Raw genomic sequence first — 25,355 nt, forward strand, 5'->3', positions numbered from 1 at the left:
CTACGCAAATGCACATCATCAGATGATCCACAACACTCCCCTCTTTAATCTTCCCAAATAGCTTCAGATCAAAAGTCCAGCTGGACTTACTATTTAAAGCTGGTTGCTCTAAAATTGGCTAATTGTACAATGAGTGATGAAGTACTGTAAGAATGGAAAGAGAAAGCAACTACCAGCATCGAGATGTCTCCTCCCCAAAACCCTTTGTTTCTTATATAATCTAGAGAAACAGTTTCAGTAAAGCCTAGAAGCGTGTTACAAAAGTAGTGTAATTGTCTTTGAAATTCTACGTACTAAAATATCCAGCAAAGGAAAATATTATTTATGTGACAGATAACAGACTGATTTTAAACTTAAATATATTCTAAACTAATTCATAGCTCTTATTCTTTAGCCTACATCCTTTGTTACATTCCTTTTACTTAGTTGTTCGTGCAGTATGAGATATCAGTAACTTTTACTGAGAAACAAGTATTTGCTTTCTGTCAACAAAGGGCATTATATGGCTAAGGTTCTACAATAGCTCCTGGGAGACTCAACTGTTTCAAAAATTACTTTAAAAGGTTGTAATTTGGAATAAGAACCGATTAATAGTTTGAGTCATTCACTTTGACAACTGGTGGGATTCTTCCCACTTCTTAAAGAAGCAATTCAACATTTTCATGTACGCCAAAGAGGATTCTTCTGATTCACAGTTTAGTTTTAAAGGGAAGGTGGGGAGGTGCTGGGATTTCCATATTTTAAATTTTATTTTTATTATCTATACATCAAAAGGCTGTAGTAAGAAGAAACACAAATCCTTTGGTATTAACAAAGATGGTAACAGAACAACCTTCACTTAGTTTTAGGCAGCATAACTAGGAAAAAAACAGGGAAAACTCATGGCATTTTTGATTACTTAAGAAGCTCTAAGCACTACATCAAATTTAATCCATTTCTTTCATATGTACATATATAAACAAAGGCTGTAGTCATTAATAAACCATGTCATTTTGCTTAACTCATAACAGATGATAATAAAAAACCCTTTGCTTTCTGATATTTGTTCAAGACTACAGATTATTTGAATTAAACATCAATCCTTACAAACAGAAAAATACTAGTATTTACATTAAAAGGAATTTGTTTACATAATTACAGGAAAAAAATTGTAACTAAAGAGATCTTTCACAAGCTACATATACATTGAAACTGTGTAACTTCATTGACCTGCTTTTCCCTGATACTTCATCTTATTTTCTGCCTTTCTACAGCTTAGACAATGAACATCTAATTCAGTGTCCTTTCAAAAACCAGAGTCCATACAAGCTTTTACAAAATTTCACTTATACCTGGAGACTTTCCTGTGACCCTGGATGCTGAATAAATCCATCATCACCTTTCAAAATCCATTTTTACTACAAATCATCTATTTTACAGTACTTCTGTGCCTCCTCCCTCTGACAGATGAGGTATCATCAGACAGACGAGAAGATACAAAACATTTACACATATACTTACATTTGACACACTACCAAACATACATAACCCATGCTGAATCTATGGAAAACCTCTCCTGCTTTCTACTTCACAGTAATAGAAGATCCAAGGAATAACAAAAACCAGCCCTGGTAAGGCCATACAGAAATGCATACTAATATAGAGATTATCACTACTAGACCATCTCCTCCTTACGTAACTCAAGAGAAAAAAAAAGCCACTTCAGACAAAGAAATTTCAGTCTGTAGCAATGTCAAAGTGCTCCACATGAAGCTACTTTCATCTTTGGACTCTAGTGTTTATAAATCCAGGCAGGCTTGAAACACTGACAAATTAAGGTGGACCTGTAAGGGTGGAAGGCAGCAGCATGAGGCCTCTCTTAAGGAAAGCTAACTCAGTAACGTTTGCACACCCAACTTTCAATTCATACCTTTCTTCAGGCTGAACAGATCACATGAGACAAGTGGATATGCAAATACAGTGTAGTACACCTCTCACAGAAATGCAAAGCTAGACTCCTCAATAAGGAATGGAAAATTAAATAGAAAGTATGCTCCCTAGAGAGAAGTAGCTTGCATCAGTAGGTCAGTATTCCCCTGTATGTCTGTCATGGTTTAAACCCAGCCAGCAGCCAAACACCACGCAGCCCCTCACTCACCCTCACCTATCCTGGGGGATGGGGAGAGAATTGGAGGGGTAAACGTAGGGAGGCTCACAGGTTGAGATAAAAACAATTTAATAACTGAAATAAAATACAATTTTAAAAATAATAATAATAGAATATACAAAAGAGTGATGCACAATTCAATTGCTTGCTCATCACCCACAGACTGATGCCCAGTTCATTCTCAGCTAGTGACCTCCGAGGAAAGAAAATCCCAAAACTGCAATCCCAGAGGAAAGCTAGCTTCCCTGCTAACCCTCATCTATATACTGAGCATGACATTGTATGATATGGAACATTTCAGTGGTCAGTTTGGGTCTGTTGTTCTGGCTGTGCTCCCTCCCAGCTTTTTGTACACCTGCACACTAGCAAGCCACGGGAAGTTTAAAAGTCCTCCATTTTTTGGCAACAACTGAAGACATCAGTATATTACCAACATTCTTCTCATACCAAATCCCATACTGAATCCAAAACACAGCACTAGTCTAGTTACTAAGAATAAATAATTAGCTCTATCCCAGCCAAAACCAGGACAATGACACTAATTCTGAAATTTAGAACAAAAATAACAGAGGTGAACCAGAAAAAAATAACCAGAGATAATCCAGCAGGAGGAAAAATAAATAAATAAATAAATAAAATTTAAAACCTCAGCCAACCAAAAAAAGACTTTCAAAATCCATGTTCAGGTACCCAAGATAAACTTAAAAATAAAACAGCTAAAAAAAAAAAAAAAAAAAAAAAAAAAAACAAACAGCTGAGCATCAGACACCGATTAACCAACTTTAAAAATGGATCCCTGTAGTAAAGGTACTTTGGGACTAAGTAGTACCCTCCTCAGGCAGGTGAGTTGCTGGCCTGCTGGCCGCTAGAAGAAAAGACATCAATGATCCCGTAGGAGCCTGGCAGCAGAGTACAGGTGATGCAGAGGCACCTGACGCTCTCCTGGAGACAAGTAATCATTCAAATAAGGATCTGCTTCTTCACAACCCAGAGCCGCAAAATTAAGTCACAGCTGGGAAGAGAGTGAGCCAAGCAGGGTACTCTAACAGGCCCAGTACTACTAGAGCCAAGTTTAACTGCCCTAGCTCTACATTTGCAGCTTAATTAAATCATGTTTCTAATATTTCAGGAAGAAACCACTCCAGTGATTTCAGTGACAGCACATACAGACTGCCCATAAGACAAGAGAGTGTGTTTTTATTGTAAAAGTTCTTCTCAAATATACTGCTTCTGAAACACACCTTGCTTTCCTATTACCAGGAAAAAATGTTCTGACAAACAATCTTCATTTACACTAACTACAGAAAATGCCCACTCCTCCTCTAGCATAAATATGCACATTAATAATTAATTGCAAAAGAAATACAGTAACAGATGAACTTTCCTTTTTGAAATTGCAGTAAAATGGGAAGTCATACAATGAGACCACCCAGAAATCAGCTGCAGCAACAACAGTGACTAACATTTCTAAAAATATTCACTTCAACCATATTTAAAACAGTTTAAAAATAAATATTCAGTAAGTTCAAAAAGCATATTGCTACGGTTTTTCTTAAGAGAGTTCAAAACACTTGAGTTGTTTAATCAGTAAAATTAGTGGGTTTTTTAAATTAGTCTTACAGCAGAATTTCTTTTACACGTCTTGGCACAGGCATTTCTGAAATAAGACTGGTGCATACTTTACTCTCACATTTGCTGCTTAAAGAAGTGCTCCAACCTCTAGATTGATTCTATACAATAATTAACCAAGTGCCATCCAACATCTATCAGTTGGTTAACTTCTTTCACATCTGACTTTGAGCTACTGACAGTCATTTCTTATTTTTCATTCTGACTGAAAAAAAGGATTTAAGATTTAGTTACTCCCCAGTAGTCAGTCAATCTTTATCATTAGTGGGAATGGCAAAAACATGTTAACATCACATATGCAATGAACACTCACTGGCTTATGATACTGTAAAACTTTACTTAGAATTGCCACTCTCCATATTTCAAAAAGAAATGTATGGGAAAAAAAAATCACATAACTGGAAAGGTAGTCATCAAAATTTTTAGTGGTTCAATCTACTTCTTTTTGCCTGCTACATACAGTTGCATTAAACATTTTAAAACATATCCTTTTGCTATCCTACATTCCATATTTGTTTCCCCAGGAAACAACTGCACACACATATCGGTCTCATTCCACAGCGAAACACTGGAAGGTTGAGAAATACCCCAGGTACATCTTCACTGGCAGTTTGGATGGCTCCCCATGCCACTCCAGTCCTGCTCCACTGGTGGTCCAGAGTAAACACCAGCTAGATCATTTATCACTTAACTTCCAGAAACTTAACTAGTTTTCTCCAAGAAAAGAACACAGTTGATGAAATAATGTGTCATTAACTCCAGTGTAAGCCAACTCCAGATAGATACTACTACAGCTGTCACTTAGAATTGTCTATGGGTCACAGAAGCCCATAAGAAAATAACCAGGAGAAAACTCAAACTTCTAACGCAGTGTCATCCTGAAATACTGATCTGTTTACTTGCCAACCAACATGTGCCATTACAGTTCTTTCTTACTGACTATAGTGCATCATTCTCAAAGTACTGTTGCCAGCATGTTAATAAGTTGTTGTCACATGACATTAAACAGGTACCATATTAACTGATGCATTTCCAGGTTATTGCATCTATCACACAACATAGAAATAAAATTGTACTTCCTGCTAATGCATTCTATTCCAATAGTTTTTCTGAAATTTGGGGAACATCTTAAAAGTTAATCAAGCCTTCTACATGCTTCAAATCCTGTGCATCTTGCTTTGTTAGTATTATTAGCATGAAACACCTATGTTGATTTGAAGATGGAACTATTTCCGTATAAATCAAACTGAACAGGATGATTCAGAGATCACAGCGTTGTTTTACACTGCAAATTCAGTACTTAACAATATCTTATACTTTGCAGTAGATGCAAGAAGATAGAAGAAACAGAAAGATAAAATATTGAACACAGACAAATTTTGCTTAGCCTCCTAATATTATTTATAATTATTTTATGCTAGCGATCTGTGTAGTCTCTAAAAGAAACACATGTACTTCAATTAATAGAGGAGATAAAACACTGAAGGATGGATTTCAGAAAATAATCAGTAATGGGACAATTAAGGGGCCATGGCAAAAAGAAGGTCCACAAAGAAAAGTCCAGTGAGTTTCCCTGTCTTGCAGGTAACCATTCCGCATACAGGTTTGAGTCCCCTCTGACACACAAACACATATGTGAAGTCACTTCCCTTGATTTCGCTTCTCCCCCTCAAAAAAATTACATTTTATTCAGTAGACCTGTGCCTTAGACAATGACCTTAAAATATAATACTACTCAGAAATGAAGACCAGCTGTTTCTCTGCAAAACTCTCACAGCAAACTTTCATCTGAGAGGAACAGAGGACAAAGTCACTGTAATCACGTTTTACCCTGCACTGCCAAAGTTATTACCTTGCTAACTTTGTACGTGCGGATTATAAAAATCATCCATTTATGTTACAGTGAATATACTTTAAGTTAACACTGGGAACACAACACCTGAAATGAATTTCAAGTGACAAGACCATCATCAATCATAGTTTCTCAACAGTAATGGCACTACATAAAGCCGCCTACTTCACTGCTTGAAAACATAGGTGTTTTAGGAAGAAAATGCTTTGCAAGTGGTGCCATCTATACTTATACTTTTCCCAAACTCACAAGTTCTTTCGACATATAGCATAAATCAACCAAAATAGCATACTTGACTAATATTTAAAAGAGAAATCATTACAAATATTAATAAAGCTAGAAGCAACTTACTTAACATTTCTAACAATTTTGAAAATTACATCCCAAATAGGAAAAGGAATTAAAAAAAAATATCAGAAAACAGCAGTGAGGTCTTCCTTTTGTGCTAATTCCTCAAAACCCAACAATTTGATTTGTAGATATTTTATCAGATTACACATGATCATACTGCAAAGTAAAAAATTGTAGGCTTTAAGTTAAAAAGAAACACATGCTATCAGGATTGTATATGTTAACATTGGAATCTTGATTTCTTATGGTACCAGTTTGTGTTATTTTCTGTTAATATTTTAATAATTTGTAGACAGTTAGATCCTATATGATGTTCTGACAAAGTATTTTCACAAAACCAACTTTTTGCAGTAGAGTTGTACCACAAAAAACTCCTAAGTTATTATTTCAATTGCTAGGCTCAAGATGGCAGAAAATGGGGCTGGATTTAAACACAAGTATGACAAGTCTACTGAAAAAACGATATGAATGGGAAGTTCAATTATGCCATCACTGATAATTACAAGCCTTTGTAAAACAAACTCTTCAAGCTCACAATAAAAGCACTTATACTACACAGGAATATTTATACATTCTCAAGCATTTGCTTATAGCTTTAAAAATGTGATGTTCAACAAGCACTAAAACTTTAGGACAAAACATCTTCTGAACTGTAACGTTTGTTAAGATATGAATGACATAATGATTCAATCTAGTTGGTGCAAACACCTGACACTAATCGAGGCATCCCAGTCAGAGTCAGGTTTTTCAGTACCTACTACCTCCACCTCTGGAATTTATTCAAGAGCTTTAGAGAGGAGGAGCCCAGGAAACACAAAAGCTAACACAACTGTGTGAACTGGAACCAGAGTACTGAACCCCCTTTTCCTCCAGTGTCCAAACCTCAGCAGATCTACAAACCTAGAGACTGAAAATTAAAAGAATAGCCAAGGTTAACCCGCCATAACTCAAGGGACAAACTCCCACCCATCTGCTCACTCACTCCTCCTCCTCAACTGGACAGAGGGGAAACAGGATAAGAAAGCTCACAGGTCATGATAAAGACTGCTTACCACTTACCACCACAGGCAAAACAGTCTCAACTTGGGGAAAATAATCATAATTTACTGTCAATTAAAATTGACTCAGGTAGTGAGAAACAAACATTAAAACAATGCCTCTCCATCCCTCTCTCCCAAGCTGTACTTCACTCCAGACTCCTCCACCTCCCACTCCAAGGAGTGCAGGGGACGAAGGACAGGCACAGCTATGGTTGGTCCATAACAGCTCCCCTCTGCAGCTCCCGCCCACTCACATATTCTCCCTGCTCTGGCATGGGCTTTCTCCCATGGATTGCAGTTCTTCATTGGGAAAAAAAAATGCTTCAGCATGGGCTCTCCACAGGCTGGAGTTCCTTCATGAACTCTCCAGTGTGGGGTCCTCAGGTGCCATGAAGACCAGCTTCAGCATCATGGAGCTGCTCCTCTGACCTTGGTGTTCCCTCTGCTGCTTCTCACTCCTTTTGGTTCCCTTCTCCTCTCTCCATCTTTTGACCTTTCTTAAAGGCATTTTCCCCCGAGGCACCCCCACGGTGTCTGTGGGGCCGAGCCGTGCCCTGCGGTGGGTGGGTTGGAGCCGGCTGGAACCGGCTGTGTCCGGCGCGGGGCAGCCCCGGCCTCCCCTCACAGAGGTCAGCTCTGCAGCCCCGCTGCCAGCCCCCGGGCACCTGCACCCGGTACACAGGTTCAGTCAAAACTACTAGTGTTATTTTAATAATAAAAAGAGCATTTTATGTGCTCAACCTAAAGCCGTAATCTCTACATAATGGATTTTCTGATCAATCACATGGGAAGAGTATTTGTATCAGACACCACGTATTAAATGGTGCTATGAGAAAAGTAGTTCAAAAAACCTAAACACATCTTTAGGTATTACATCATTTCTGGGGATCAGACATTACAGGGAAGCTCACGCTGAACTCTGCAACACTCTCAGCAGGTGGGAGACATCGTCCGCCCCTACGCACACTGCAGTTAACCACACAGGGCAGGAATTGTGGAGGCAAACCGCTGCCCCATGCAAACTCCTGTTGAAACAAGTCAGACAGCAGCCAACATAGTATTAAGTCATTTTCTTAATTATTTGAGGACAGTGCTGATAAAGGCAAGTCCTAACCTATGATTCAGCAGCCTCTTCTATCCTTTCCCCCTTTTCTCTGGAGTAATCTTCCTTTGTGCAGTACCAAATGTAACACAGCTCTGATACGGGTCTGCAGGACTCAACCGCGACACTAAGACAAATCTGATTTCAAGAAGTCAAAAATTAAAACAACTATCATCAAAAAAGGAGATCCAATACTGACAGTAATTTCACAACATAATGTCACTACATGGCTATAACTGACATTAGCAAAATGCAGCACAGCATTACTGCAGAAATGTTTGTGTATTAATGTAAACACAGTGAAACCCTCATAAATAAAATATAATGCAATTTGAATTAATAAAAGTTTGCTTTAAGTTATAAAACAATCGTAGAGCTAATATTACAACTTATATACTTAGGCTTTCTACAGTTTAATCATTATTAATGGCACAAAGGAAATAATTTATTATCGAATAGGTCAGAGAATACAGAAAGAAGGTTCTTGCAGTATTGATTTTGCACATAAAATGAACTTCTTCAGTTGCATTTGCAATTGTCGGGAAGACTTGAATAGTATTAACTCCCCTTATTATTGAGCCTCAAGGAATAGCCACATAGTCAAGATGTCAAACCTAGTTTTAAAGGCCGAAACAAAACTTATGACTGCTTTGTGGGCTTGACTAGTAAGTGATTAAAGCATAACTCTGACTAAACTGAATTTGTGCCAGTGTCAACACAAAAACTTTTTTTTTAAAGTCAGTGCTATGAATTATTTACTGTTCTCTCAAATCTCAGTATCAACACATCAATTCACTCTCGTTATATTCCTCCTTTATAACCCCTGCTAGAATCACCCTGTAACATGCGGATGGTGGTGATATAAGCCTGGAATGTTGTGAGGAACATAACAAGGATAAGCAATCATCCAAATTATTCAATGCTTTGGGGACCTAGGAAGAGTAGCTTTAGCTCAAACACACTCCCATGAAGTGTAACAGCTTCAGCGCACCTTGGAAAAGGTCTTCATCATAAAATCATTCCTGTGTAGGGATAACACTTTCAAAAACCTTTGCGTGTGACTGCTTGGACTAGCACTAAACAACCTCCAAGATGCAAAACATGTATCACAGTACAAATAATCAGTAATACCACACAAACTACCCACAATGGAAAACTGTGCTGCTTTAATGGTGCAGAATTGAACCACTAATGAGAGCCATAAGAAAGATTCCTTAAAACTATGTGCCTGAAAGACCATCTTTCCACTACCTATATTCAGGGTATTTTGTCCCCTAGAAGCTTTTAACACTGTCAAAAACAAAACTATTGGCCAAAATCAAACAAACCCACAGAAGGTACAAGTATTTAGCCTAATTTTATGACCCTGTGAAGATACAAACCCTTTCTTTAGAAACAGCATTCAAGACTAATTTGGTTTATCACACCATTAAGATCTTTAATTCTCAAATTCTAATGAAACAATGATTGCCCATTAGAAAGTGCTGAGAACAAAGCGTAAACAGGCAGATGCTGCAAAAACACTAAAACATACTCCCAAAAGCACACATAAGTAATGTTTACCAAAGTGGTAATGTTATCAAATACATTCATTAAGAGACAAATAACAAATCAGTAATGGTGTTTAAGGCTCTATTACTTCTTAATTAAGTCTGGCCATGATGCACAACTTCTGTAAAAATCATGAGGAACTCTATACTAAAATAGTGCCTGAAATTCTGAACATTTCTCTTGATTGATTTTTCTTTTGCAGCAGACATACAAACATCCATGTCCTACAAAAGCATTACCAAGCACTACTAAACCACCTGTACTGCAGAATTTAGGCCTAAGTCAAATAGTATTTCAAGAACTACTTTTCACAAACAATACTGGAAGCATGCTACTGCGTCGTAACTTCTATTGACATGTGCCTCTTCACTCCAGCTAAGGCTGAGGAAAATTGTTAAAGATTATCCTCCTAATTTGTATGTTGTAGAACAGCAACCATTGCCTTCCTTAGAGTTTAAAAAGATTCCTTATGTACAATCCTTTCTTTAAAAGAGTGTTTTTATTGTTTCACTGAAATGTAATTGATGATGACAGTTTTGTTCCAGTGAGAACTACACCAATTATCCAGCTACCAAGTGTCACACTCCAGTTACGTCTCTGTTTAGTATAGCAGAATAACTTTAGATTAACCTCTGTGAAACATGTTGGATTTTTCGCCTTTATTTCCAAAAGATTCAATTTAATAATATTCTTAGCATCTCTCAGCAGTGCATTGTGCTGGCTAACATTAGCTGAAAGAGTTTATTAAATGTGGTTTCTCAAACTAAATTACTAACCAAAACCCAACAACTTCAATCAGGAGGTTTGGAATAGGACAGAAATTACTAATCTTCCTTTACACCTTACTCTGAAAATATGAACTTTAATAAACAAAATGTATGTACCAACACTAAAAACTAATGCAAACCTGAAATACTGAAATAACTTAAAACATAGCAGTTCTATAGAAGACAGTTTTCCAAGCTCATGAGAATGTTAAAATTTCTAAACCATGATTGCAGAGGATAACATAAAGAAGTACTTCTTTACTACACAGCAGCTATTGGCTTTAACACATAATCTGGGTTAAATAAGTTATATATAAAATAGTGTGCGTTTGTAAGAAAAAGTTGAAGATTTTTCCTCTAACTGAAAAGCCAGGTAGCCTACTCATTAGTTCCTACAACTTTTCAGACTTCTCAGATATTCACACAACAGGCAAATTCCAGAAGCCCATGAAGCTTCTCAAAAGTATTTTATATCGATGTAGATAACCTGTGTATTTAACCACATTTCTATAGAACACATTCATTGTTTTTAAATCCCACACAAGTGTTATCAGCTTTCAGCAAGAACATTATGCACCAACTGAAATAAGGATGTCTCTAGTTGCAGTTGTATTAAAGAATTCTAATGGAAATGTTCACATATGAGTATCAAAATTTTCACTGCACATTAAATAATTCCACAGACTCCAGTTATATTCAAAATTAGAAAATTAGCATAGTGGTAGCTTCTTAAAGGAATGCATTTTTACTTCACACAGTTTGTTGACGAAACACTCATGGTCAACCTTGACACTAATGTGACATAGCAACAGAAGGCTTTGAAAACATTTTAAAAAGCAATCCAAACCACCTTTTTGTTATTCGATGCCGTGTTTTCTGGGACTAAAATTCTGTGCATTATGCATGATCGCCAACATTTAAACCCTGTGAAGAGTCTAATATTGTAAAACTAGCAATTCCTAAATCAATCACCAAATTATTAACGCAACAACATTCACATACAGAATTTACCATAGGTGTCGTAACTAGATTTGATACCTCAAACATTCATACAATAAAGACTTTATTTTTGCCTGACACGTTCTGACTTACTCTCATTTCAGCTCTCACTAAAAAGAGAAGAAAAAAAAAAAAACACACAAATCACTATTTCACCTGTTTCAACAAAAAGCTTGCAAAACATTGTGAGAGAAAAGATTGACATGAAGGGAAAACAGCTGTGTGTATGAGGCTAACATTTTGAATGAGAAGTCATTTTACTCTCTATGTGGGAAACAATTTTAAAATCCTCTAGCAGAAATTTCTTTACAATGCACATCACGTGCTCAATTCCATTTAAAATTAATGAACTCTCAGCTCATAATGAACTTTTTCTTTAGTGCTGCCAGCACTTTTGATAGGGTTTCCAGTATTCTCCAGATGGAAGCAGAGAAATTTAAAAATCCAAACGGCTACTGTCCAAGAGTGTCACTAAACAGTGCAACAAAAGTTGTTAAAATCAGTCTTTGTAAGACTTACCGCCAGCGCTTTAGATAACTTTGTTCTATAGTTATTTAAAACAATCGCATTAATGTCCTTAAGTGGCACATATGCAAAGCCATCTTTAATAAACACTCTTCTGGCTCTAAACAGATCCACAGCATCTGCAAGACCAACCTGAGGAAGAAAAAACACCCACATTAGAATAACAAAATAATGCAGTACAACCCTAAGACTCAAGATGAACCAGTAAATTTTTAACTCATTTTCTGTCTTTTAACAAAGCTCTATCCAGGCAAAACGCAAAGATTTGGAAATTAAATGTTGACTTTGAAATAGCTGATCATTATTTTGGTGGGAAAATACTGTTTACTGACAACAAGTCATGCCACTAGGCAAAATAAGGTATTTGAAGTTTGTATCTATGATTATTAGCCCAATTATGAAGACTTGCACTGCTTACTGATTTAAAATTTGAAAACAGACTTCTGTTGGCCCTCTGTTTCTGACATCTTGAAATATTTTTCATATAAGCTACACAGAAAACATCTTGGAAACAGATCTGCAACCCAATCAACTTCATTCCAAAGAAGAATCAGTGACTACATTAGATACTTCTTTCCTCTCTCCTTGCTCTCTTGCAAAAACAATTTCAGACTAATACAATCAGACCAAACCTAGTTTCAGCAACAGGTGTTTGTGAATGTCTCCATCCCAAACAGTCTGTCAGCCAGGAAGGTTAAGTCATTTGTCTGGGAAAGGTTAAAACTTAAGACTGTTTTTGTGGTGTAAGACATGGGGTGGCAGAAGAGAAGACATTAATAAGAGTTTAAAGCTCCCTTCATTCTCCCAGTCCTTCCCTCCACCCTTGTACTGACGTGAATTAGAGGAACTCTCATTAGTCTCAGTTAATTCAGATACTTTGATTAAATGTTAGCAATAGTATTGTGTAAACTTAAAATGAGTAACTCCCAAGTTTAACTGAAAGACAATGAATGCAAATCTGTGGAACTCAGCAACTTCTACTTACCCGGTAGAACATTTGTTCTTTTACTTTACTTGGAGTGAAGCCAGGGGTTGATATATACAGATCATTCACCAATTCATTTTTCAGGTCTTCACTAATCTAAAATTAAGAGCTTGTTTTAATCTGCTGAAATACTTCAGAATAAGGCTGCTTTTTTTTTTTTTTTTAAATTAACATGAGCTAAAAGATTACTTAATCTGTAAGTATATCATCAATTTAGTTGACAAGGGAAAAAGAATTACATATTCAGCAAGTGATCACTAATAATTAAGCAAAAACCAGCAAAACACTATTTTGCTAGAAGGTTAAATAACCTTCCTTCCGAAGCAGTAGTGCAGATTTTAAAATACAATAATCTTAAACATTAATACAAGAACTGTAAAACATGCTTTTTTAAAGTCAACCCCTTCAAACTAAAACTTGTGACAATCCCTGCTCAAATCCAGATTTACCGTATACATTAAAACAAATCATGATGACTCAATGACAATTAGTAAGGACTTCAAACAATCTTGTCAGGTTTTTAACAAAAACATCAGTTTCACATCATTTTTAAATCCAGACTTCTAAAGAAAAATGGCATATCATCTCATATTCATGGATTTAGCTCTCTTTTTTTTTTTTTTGAGAACAATGGTATACTTGTTATTCTCCAAATGTTAGTGCTTTTCCAGTTCTTAGGCAAGTTAAGCAGCAGTGGTCCAATTTAACAACTTTAAGTATTTAAGCCAAAGTTTCTAGCTTGAAAAATCACAGACAATGTTATACTTTCTCATACAAAAACTTTAATATTCTATATACATAAATATATGCATGACGCTCTGTGACTACTTAATAACGCATCAAATACAGCAGATAAACCACACTTAAAATCAGCATATTGTAATGATTTTATTAGTCAATAAATAATTTTGGGGTTTTATTCAACAGAAAACAACAACAAAATTTGAAATCTAATTTTTCTGCTTCAAATCATTCAAATAAATAAGATCAGGCCTTTAAACCTGAAAAAAAGTAATTAAAAAAATTTAAATCATAAATAATTCAATCTGATAAAAAAGATCATACACACTGGTAATGCAGCAATGATAGCTAGTAGCTTCACTACATGCAACAAACAGTCTTAAATATTTGCCCAATATGTTCTTGATAAAGTATGTAATTAGTCCCTGGCTGAAAGAGATTAAATGTTCAGGAACACAGAATGCCTTCCCAAAACACAGATGTCACCAAAGTACAACACATTGTGTGACACTGCTCTACATAAACTGGACGTGTGCTCCAGTACCTACGGAGAGGTGACACAAGGCTGCAGTCAAGATCGCTTTAGAGACTAGTCAGGAACCTGGCCAAGGCTATCACATGCAACAGATACCCAGACTCCAAATGCAAGATGAAAAAGGTACTCAGTGTTCTTCCCCTCCATGGAAAGGGATCAGTTCAGTTAAGCAGTTCAGTTTCTTCTCTGAATGGGGCTGAGTATCTAGATTGTTGACTAATACTTCTATGCAGTGAAATGGGCATTTAAACAAACCTTTTTTCCTTCTTCTCAGATGAAAAACTGAGAAAAGTAAACAAAATAAAACACTTTTCTTGGAAGTCACAGGAAGGACCTTTTAATTTCAAACCTGGAGGATGTGCTGGTTTTGGCTGGGACAGACTTCATTTTCTTCATAGTAGCTGGTAGGGGGCTATGGTTTGGATCTGTGCTGAAAACAGCCTTGACAGTACAGAGAATTTTCATCACTGCTGAGCAGTGCTTACACAGAGCTAAGCCCCTTTCTGCTTCTCACCCCACCCCACCAGCGAGTGGGCCGGGGGTGCACAAGGAGTGGGGAGGGGACACACCTGGGACAGCTGAACCCCACTGAGCTCAGGGATATCCCACACGACGTGGTGTCTTGTTCAGCATATACAGCTGGGGGAAGAAGGAAAGGGGAGACAGAGTGATGGTGTTTTGTCTTCCCAAGCCACCATCACGTGTGATAGAGGCCGGCTGTCCTGGGGATGGCTGAGCCCCTGCCTGTGATGGGAAGTGGTGAATTAATTCCTTGTTCTAATTTGCTTCTGTGCGCAGCTTTTGCTTCACCTATTAAACTGTCTTTATCTGAACCCATGAGTTTCACATTTGTATTTTTTTTTTTTCCCCAATTCTCTTCCCCATCCCACTGGGCAGGGAACAGTGAACAAGCAGCTGCGAGGTGCTTAATTGCTGACTGGGGTTAAACCACAACAGAGGAGTAGCTCAGCAAATCCCCTCTATGAAAGCGATTTGATAGTTGTATATGAAATGGTCAAGGCAGCAGTGTCTAGAGGCTTATGGTTACCCTGTCCACCTTTCGATGTAATCTGCAGTATTGTCTCAGGAAAATGAGCGTTAAAAAATAATAATAAAGCTGCCAGAAAGCCAGAAGGATGTAACTTTGAAGACTGAAGAAATGCATAGTAGCATTATATTTCTGCATGTGAAAATCTAATGCTTAGAGAAAAACAGCCTGTAAGGAAGCCAATTTTTTTTTAACAAAGCAACTGTATCAAAACAATTAAATGTGATTGTGTAAATTATAGGAGAAAACACTTTCTATAAAATACTCTCACTAACAATCTCACTCGTTAGTCTTTGAACTATTCCTGCTTTTCAAATGCAACACCCTGGAACTATATACAGATTTCACACAGTGCTACCAAAACCCTGCTGCTCCTTCCAGATGACAGATTTATACTCATTTAAACAGGAAATCTACGTCACCACATCAGCCTGCAAGCTTGTCTTTCACCTAGTATAGACCAAAGTTTTAATTCTAATTCCAGAACAGTGACTTCCATTTCTCAAATGTAATAGTTTTATGCTTTTTCAGTAGAAATTGCTTAAGAGAACCCAGTCTACCCTGTCATTCCAAACCTTCAGTGAAACTGTCTTCAAATAAAAAACAGTACAAAATATTGTATAGCTATAGTGGTTACAGTTGCATTATTGCTTCTAGGATCTCTCACTAAAAAAAAAAAAAAAAAAAAAAAAAAAAAAAATCAAACTGAGACAAGAATAGTTATTTTTACAGAAAGCCATTAAAACAGTCCAGTGACTGTTTTACAAGCAGGCTTGCAATACTGGGTGGAGAATAAGAGGGATAGGCAAGGGTTCCTTGCTTATTTGGTTTTTGAAAAAGCTCATTTGCATCAACAAAACCATTTTAATCAGTATTTAATCTCAAGGCACTTTTATCTTTTGTTATACATATAAAATAATTACACTGACTCCAAAAATCTCAACCTGTTTAGATCCTTCTTTATTAGTAATTTGACCATATCACTCTTGTACAGATGTAAAGTCACAGTGCTTTTAGATTTTCTTGCATCTCACTAGCAAAAAACTTAACACTGTTGGGGTAAAAGGGATCATGGTGAAATCTTCAGAAAAATAGGTTAATGGACCATGACTAAAAATTGTGAACAGTTACCAAACATACAATTTCATCAGAAATTGTATTTTTTAAACAAACACAATTTTTATTGCAAAACAGTATTTATCATATAAATAAATAATACTTATAAAGCTGTTAAATAATTTACTTCTTACAGTCTCAAGTATCTTACAGCTTAGGCAAACCTTCATCACCCCTACAAACACTTTGCTCCTTCCTTGCCTTTTCACCAATTCTCATTGCCTCCATTTTTTCAGCTAATGGAGAGAGAAGAAGAAACAAGGATAGCCCTAGCCCCTAACTAAAGCTGGGGGATGACTCCAGAATGCATTTAAAAATAAAACTTGTTTCCCTAAAGACAACAAAAATAACCTTTCATTACCATTAAGGATTTCACCATTTTCACATAAAATTGTGTAAAACTGACTGAAAATGCAATGCAATGCAAATAAGCCCCTTATAGTCTAAACTCAGACCCAAGCTTTCAGTTAGGTCATGCCTGTACCTCTGTATACAGAGAATCATGAAACATGTATCCCAGTTTTCCTTGGTTCATGGAAGCTGGAAAAGTTTTGGAGATTTTTTTCCATTTTTTTTTTTATTATTATTTTAATAAGAGCACTATGGTTTGTACATTTAATAATTTCATCTCTAAATTGGCACCCGCAAGAACACATTCCGGTAATCAGTAAAAAATTAGACACAATTAAGTATAGCTTTTAGGATTCTAATCAAGATTGTAAAGATAAACAGACTGCTTAACTTTTGACAGTGCTCAATGATGTTCGCCAGATAAAATACTGTGATGTTCAAAACATAAAAAAAAAAAAAAATAAAAATAAAAAAAATCAACAGAATTCTTCTGAGGGTGTCATCTGGTGCTTGTCTGACCCTCCACACTTGTGAACTAGTGAACCAGTGAATTGTTTTCTGTGAGGTGAGTTTTGCCTCATTAGTTTGTTGTCAGTTTAGTAAACTGAAACTACTTATCAACAAGTCAGTCTTTGTTTTGCACAAGCAAAAACAAAACAACACCATGAAAAGGATCTTTCCTTTTCAGTGACAGCAGATCACGTATCATAGCTTGAAACAATTCATCAATTCATCATAAGTTTCTGAGACTAAGAAAAATGAGAAAAATCAAGACATAAAAAGGGAAGGCATGAGAGGACAGGAAGGAAGCAAGGATTTGGGGCGGGTCGCATTATCTCTAGTTTTCTTGCTTTCTACATGCTGTTTATTCATTGATTTTTAATCACAGAATTGTCCTGGAAACACAAAGACACATAAATTTAGATTAAAATATTAATAATTTAATATGTAAAGCTTGGTTAAACAAACACTGGCAGTAAGGCAATCCAAAAACTTCAAAATAAATTTTATATCCCTACTCTGTTTTAATGAAGAGATAAAGATGCATGCACACATTTTACTACTACACATGCACAACTACTTAACTTTGCTGTTTCTAAATCTTCCAGTAAGGAACAAGAACTCAATGCACAAGACCTTGCCTTTTCCAAGACTCAGCTTCAGGTCTTTACGTGCACACTTCACTGGTTTCCTTAGAAAGTAAACTTTTTAAAACTTGCTTTTAGTCACTGAGCGGCTGATACTCAAACGGCACTACACCCTTCCCAAAGAGTCGGTCTCTCAATACTGCACTACACTGCAATTTTAAGTATGAAACAGACAAAACAATCATTTCCTTGTCAAGCTTGTCCATTGCCACACATGACAGTACAAACTAAGCTACAACTAGAATACAAAACTATTAACCTAGATACCATTAAATTTAAGAATATAAATTTAAAGTGTATTCAGCCAGTTAATGAATACTAACTTAATCAGGAAAGGACACCATCCCCAGCTGTCCTACCAATTAAAAGCATGAAGAGCCTTAAATAAAACTTTCCAGAGGCTCACAAATCTGTTGCTCACAAATCTGATGATGTTTCTTAAGAGATATCAATCCCATTTCGGCCAGGCACAAATGAATTAAGAAGAAAATTGCATTTTCCATGGTACTACAACTCACTATTTTAGCTCAAGTTCAGGTTGCTGACATCCCTAAAAACATAAAGGGCTGCCCTTGGAATTACCATGTATTATCCATTGACTAAAATGTTGTTTGGGCTTTTTTTAAAGTCAGATGTGGGCACGGAGAGGACATTTTATGGATCTTTCTCAAATATACAGTTAATTCATGGCTACCGTAATCACAAAGAAACTCACGTGACACAGGTCCCGTTTCCTACATTCCTGACAAATGTTTCCCTACATCCATGAAAAGGAAAACTGAACAAAGCAATTACTACAGAAACATCACTATATACGTATTAGTCGCCCATGACTGAAGAGCTAATGGAAGGCCCTTTTAAGAAATATGGCAACAAGTTTTCTTCCATTTATAAATCAGGATGCTAACGTCAGACTCAATTTTACAGAAACTTGTTAACAAATGTTTCTCTAGATTCAATCACAGGATTAGCAGGGAAGAGTATTTCAATGTTTGCAGACCATTTTACGAGGCTTACATCCAAAACAGCAGCCAGTAAATTCTACTCGCAGTGTAATTACATCCTGCACAAACTATCCTATCAGCTTTTATGCTGCTGAACTATGGAACAATATAAACATTCCCAAAGTTACTACATTCACTGCTGTGTGAAGAATAAATTAATTTGGGAAACTTTCTTAATCCCAACCACTATAAGAGAACTTAAGACTTTGATTATCCAAGGAATTTATTTTCTTCTTGAGTAACATATGGATATAATTTTAAAAAATACACTACTGATTTCCCAATTTGCTCTTCCCTTATGCCCCAAAAGAATGTCTAAAATATTTATAGTAAAAGAGGAGACACCTGATGACACCATTCTCCTTGTCTATACTAAGTTTCTTCCAGGAATCCCAAATTACCAGCTGCTAAGAACTGAGGTTCTACTAGGATCAGGTTAGGACTTGCTATTCTTTCATCATTTCCAAGCGAATAGATAACTGGCAGTCAAATGTGACCTGGTCAACTACTGAGTGCTAAAGCAAGTTATCACACAAGCAGTGCGATTACCTTTCCCACCTCTTCTACCATAAGATGAAGAAGGTGGTGTAGAAGATAGCTATTCTCCACTGTGTTTCTGATACTGCTGCCATTTCATATTACATGAGAAATCCAGGATTACAGCAGAACGGCTGCCTCAGGATTGAGACAGTATTCCAAACATTATCTGGTTGCTTTCAAGTAGATTAGGAGGGAGACTGGGTTTATTCATCATGTTATTTTTATTGCAGCCTTTTTGCAATTTTTATTTCAAAGCACATAACTTATTCAAAGCAGGAAGAGAATGTACTTCCAATCAGAAAGAGCATGTGTAGCACCCAGTACAGAAGGATTCAACCTTACAGTGGACTGTCAAGGTCCTGTATAACTCAAATGATGAACCACACGAAGCTGTTCAGTAAGAATCATAGTGCTCTAGTGCACTAAAAGGGGCATAAGTTACCGTACAGTTTGTGTTTTAGTTTGAGTCTAGTTTCACAAGTAAATTTTAAGCAATAAAAGCTATCTTCTAAGGGTCCATTTAGATTTCTGCAGATAATCAGCATCTGTTTCTAATCAAAGAGATGATTACCAAATTAAAACTTTTAATTAGCATTTTGCATCATTTACAAACTGTTGTTCATTATGTTTATGAAGGTGAAAAGGGACATCCCCAGTAGCTATATATTCTTCAATCACATTTATTACTTAATTCCACAATTTTATAGAACATCACCAACACCATATGTGCAAATAAATACATGCAACTAGAATTATTGCAGCAAAATGCTAGTTTTCTCCATGACTAATAACAAAGTCATGCTTATAGTTCAAGGGCCCATTAAAGAAGGATAAATTAAGACCCCTCTTCACCCATCCTGCCAGTGCACAAAAAAAATAGCAAGTGCATGTTCTCCCCTCCTTCCAGCCAACGCTTCTCCCTCTTAAGATTTGTGAGAGGTATCTGTATTCTCCTGTCAATCAAGCTTTATTTTAAAAGTCGGTAAGAGAATACAATTCATTTTAAGCTTAAATGTTTTCATCAAACCTTACCTCATCTACCCATCCCTCATAATGTTAGTTCACTAGAATACTCAGGTTGCTTCGCAATCAACCCAATCATTTTGGGTTGCAGACAGTTAGTAAAACTGCTTTGCAAAAGACATTACTTTGCAGACAGACCTGCCAGTTGGCCTACCAAATCCTCCGACTGCAGTACAGGGGCCTAAAGAGTACTATGTACTGGCTGAACTGGATTCCCACACTGCTAATACTTCTGAGGAAAGAGGTCTCCCTAGGATTTTCTTCCCCTAATACATAACTACAGTCAACTACAAGAGGTTGTCATAAACCTAGATATCAATGGCTTGGGTTTTTTTTCTTAGTTTGGAACAAAAAAACAGTTTTTAAAAATGAACAATCAATTCTGTGACAAAGCCACCACTTGGTTTCATTTAAATCTATCTTCTGAAACTAGAATGATTAAGCTGAGAAATTTATTACATCTTTTGAAATTAAGTACTTTAGGATGAGAGTAACCTGTTATGTTTTTTAAAGTGCTGATATACATGCTTCACTGTCTTAATAAATTCTATCATTTAAGGAAAAAAAAAAAAAAAAAACACACCACACTACTCCCAAGCCTTTCTATATACAATTTTGTTTCTATTATGACTAAGCATGGAGCTAAGTGACAGAACACATATTTTTAGCTTACTGTGGCACTATATCCCACTTAGACATGCATCACTTCTGACCTCTGCTGTCACCAGTAAGACAAGCATAGTTGGTTTTCAAGCAAAGGGACCAATGTAGGATTCAAGAAGCAGGAAACTGAGACAAAATTCAGAGCCATTTCCTTCACAAATGCAAATTGCAGCCTATTTGGACATAGTTACTGCTGTAGCTTGGCATAAGTTTCCACACAGTAAAATTAGGCTCTAGACAGTTCCCACTTATACGCATTTTCCACCATCCTCTCTGGGAAAGGAAGAAATATTATTTGATGCTTCTGAAACGCAAAGCCATAAACCCAGTCAGAAGAACATTTTGGATTATACACCTGGTATCAAAATGGATAATTAGTCACAGCCTTTTAGTGGCTAGACACAATACTGAGTATTTTCTTTCACCTATGTCTGTCCTTACAAAAGACACAAACTAGTCCCATTCTCATTAATCCAAATCTGAGTAGGATCCTCTGTACCCATTAAAGGCAGTCATAAAAGATTTTTTCAAGAAGCTAAACTACAAATATTTATACAACTGCCCCACTACTGAAATAAATGCTTTTGGAGAAAGCATAATAGCGATATCGGAAAGTCTCTCATAGGAGTGTTCTGATCATAAAAATGGAAATTAAAGAAGTTTAATTTCTACTGCTTAGAGCTGCTAAAAAAGCACTTCAGCCACAACATCAAAGAGCTACTGCAGAAAAAAAAAAAAAAAAAAAAAAGCAAGTCTAACTCTAATGCATTTTGCTTTTTCCTTTTATTTTGCAGTTCTTAATCTTTCTTCTCAAATTCGAATAGATGCAATACAGAGCACTGGCTCCCCCAACTGACTATTCCCATCCGCTGCTCCTTCCCCATTATTATGATCCAAAGTATTTTATTAAAATACTGTGGTTTATAACAGCATTAAAAAAATTAAGATGGTTAATTTTGCAACAACAGGCAGTTACCCAAAAATAAGGCAGCTAACCTAGAAGTAATAAAAAGTGATAATATTTTTTAAATTTGAAGAGGCTTTTCAGAGGTGAAGATGTTCTATGTTAATTTAAACAGAATTTTTTTATGCTCTGTGGAGAGGAAACAGCAACACAGAAAGATGTATTCGTTAAGAAATATAGTACACTTTTAAGTTTATTTCTTCTGCACACTGCAGAAACATAACGCAGAACAGAAACATTGCAAGGAATCTAAACTCAATTATACATCATCCTTATAACATAGATAAAGACATGATAATAACTACTAATTTTCATTTCTTGTGGAAGCAACAAAGAAGAAATATGTCTGTGTCAAGGAAATAACAGTCTGAAGATAAGATGAACGAAAAATCACAGGAAATCAGAACAGTCAAGATTATGACCAGAACACCACCAAAAAATAAATTTAGGATAAAAACTTTGCATTCTATTCCACTCCACATTCCAGGATATCAAGTTAAATTCCTAAAAAGGTACAGTAACAAATCAAAGCGTCTGATAGCACTTGGAAAAACCAAAGGAGGCAAGTAACAGCCCACGTGGATCTGTCAAAAAAACAAATTTTGTTAAGCCAATCTCACTGCCTTTATGACAGTGCAACAGACCTCTGGGATAGGGAAAAAAGCAGGTGTCATATTGTGCCAAAAGTCCCTAAAGTCACTCTCATTAGACACTTTTCACGAACAAATGGTCAAACAGTTCCACTGAATCTCCTATAACCTGTGTGCAAATCCAACTGGAAAAGTCATGCATGGAAGAATTTAACTCAAAAATAGGAGGACATATTAAGCCAACTTCCACAAATATTTCATTTTAAACTAAAATTTAATATTTTAGTTACTAACCTGCACATTAAAATAGAAACAGATTATATATTTAAATGCCTTAAGGTTGGGGGCACTGCAAAGGCTCTAGAGAATGAGATCAGACAAGAGAATCTGGTCTAAAACTGAAGGATATGTTTCAACAGAGACGCTTCAAGATTTTATATCCGAGCCAGTTTGGTACAAACAGAAGAGCTGACTAACCAGAAGAGCTGAGAAAAACAGTTGTGTGACCCCCCACATCTCCTGCTTGGGAATCACTACATCATACTGTTGAGGGGGCAGGGCAGAAATGTGCAGAATAGATGAATTTAATCTCCATGTTGACTTAGAATTGGTAATGGTTCAGCTGGAATATTCTGATCAAATTACACTACACTTAAAACAAAGATGTTGTCCCACTAAAAAATGGCAAAGGACATCCACAGAAATGACAAACCACCACACACAAGAAACAAGAAGAAATCATAATTAGAGTCATCTTACATGTAGAAGGCAAATACAAAGAGGAACTGAAAAAAAAAAAAACAAAACAAAAGCAAACAAACAAAACACCCACCTTTTTCAATTAGTGGACAGAAGAAGAAGAAATGGAATTACATTACTGCGAGGTTAACTAGTTAGGTTTAACTTTTGGAAAAAAAGGTTATAAGGAAAGTCAAGTAGCAGAATGATGACCATCATTATGAGACATGAATATACAGGCACCGGGGACTTTGCGAGCAAAGCTGTGAAGTTTTCATGCACAAGTCAAATGAAATAACTCTCATCTTCAAAGTGCTATTGAAAGAGTCAAAGGCAAAACGAGTAGTACACAGCATTTTGAAAGCAACCACAGAACGTTTTGGTCAACATGAACAGAAGAGAGACCCTTAAACAGTCCCCAGAGAGACAAAGTCTGACTGGCTAAGATGAAAAAGTTTTAATCACAAGTTTTCACAAGAATCAAGTGGAAAAGATTCATAAGTTCACTGGATGTTCCAAATCAACACAAGACATATCACTGACCTACAGAGACCTTCAGCTGCAGATGCTGAAAGGACAGGTATTTCGTTTGATGTCTAAGAACAACTGATAGGTCCTGGACAGCTAAAGTATGCAAAGCAAAGCAGACAAAAGGCTGAAACTCAGATTGAGGGCTTCAAAGGAAATACTTCTGACAGTGCCAAGAAGTAAACAGTGTTCTAAGGAAAAATACAGCATTGCTACACTGAACATAAGCTAGAACATCCAGAATAAAAAGTGGGAAAGACAAAACTAAGTGAAAACAAAGAGCTAGTAGCAAAAAAGTATTTTTAACTATCACGTAAGGGTTGAGACCATAGTAACAGTGATACCACACATCCATGAAAAAGAACATTTGAAGAACTGAATCCTATTGCCCTTACCATACACGTAACACAGAAACATAACACAGAAAGGGTAAGTTAAAAGAAAACAATCAAAATATTCACAGCCATACACAACGAGAAGCATGAATGAACAGACTAGAAAGTAGTTTCAATAGAGGAAGAAAAAGCTGTAGCTGAGAAACACCAGAAGAACCTGCAGTTGAAGTTAGGAAAGAGAAAAAGCAAGAATTAGAAATGCTACATGCAGTTAATTTAGTGATGAAATATTGAGTACAATATTGGCAGGAGAGCTCATTACTTGAAGACAGGCAGCAAATTGTTAAATTTTCTGCAAAATTTAAATCCCGTCAGAAGGAAGATTATGAACAGCTTAAGTGCCTTACCAGTTTCACTGAAGCAGACTATGGCATGGAAGAATCTCCCAGAATTTAAGAGCAAAATTAGGCATTGCTTCTGCTGAGATTTGTACACAGGAAGTAGGAATACAAGATACTGAGATGGATAAATTACGGATGGTTACTCTGCGATAGGAGATGAAGGACTAGAATGACTTGAGAAAGAAGAGAGAATAGCAAAATGAGTATGGCAGAACTATTCCAGGAATTAGAAGTTAAAGGTCCCAGAATATGTGGCAGTTGTCTAAAAATGAACTAGATAAGTGACAATTCCTATATTAAAAGCTCTGTGAAAAGGCAATGAAGAGGAAAGTTCTGTTCATTATCATTTTAGGGAACAGAAGGATTGAGCAACAGCTGAGGGAAAAGTCAAATTCATGGAGAGAAGAAAGCATTAATAATTACAGAAATTAATATGTAATTTAAATTCACAAGGAATTAAAAGAAAGATTTAGACTTCTGCTAGTAGAGTTTCCTTTTAAGAAAACATTACTTCAAATACTAATTTACAGTAACTGGCATGTTAGTTGCCAATCCAGGGCACTCCACTTCTAACTGTTGAGTAAAGCTAAGATACCAGTATAACTAGGTAACTTTTGACTCAATTTCTCCTTCAATGCTATCAAACACAAGTGGGCATATATTAGAAGGAAAAAAAAAAAAAA

At 36.3% G+C, this 25,355-nt stretch overlaps 1 protein-coding gene across 3 annotated transcripts in view; it reads right to left on the bottom strand.

Moving 5' to 3' along the window:
• The window catches only part of PRIM2 (DNA primase subunit 2), a 127,104-nt gene that overhangs the window by 77,578 nt on the left and 24,171 nt on the right, over positions 1-25,355 (bottom strand). For all 3 annotated transcript variants that reach the window (XM_033009867.2, XM_033009865.2, XM_033009866.2), the window contains exons 6-7: positions 12,948-13,043; positions 11,957-12,094 (exon numbers count right to left, since the gene is read on the bottom strand). In XM_033009867.2, coding sequence (XP_032865758.2) covers positions 11,957-12,094; positions 12,948-13,043 — 234 coding nt within the window. The remainder of the gene's footprint in view (positions 1-11,956; positions 12,095-12,947; positions 13,044-25,355) is intronic.

This window comes from Tyto alba, unplaced genomic scaffold (assembly GCF_018691265.1).
Source record: "Tyto alba isolate M040663 unplaced genomic scaffold, T.alba_DEE_v4.0 Super-Scaffold_40, whole genome shotgun sequence".
NCBI classification, from domain to species: domain Eukaryota; kingdom Metazoa; phylum Chordata; class Aves; order Strigiformes; family Tytonidae; genus Tyto; species Tyto alba.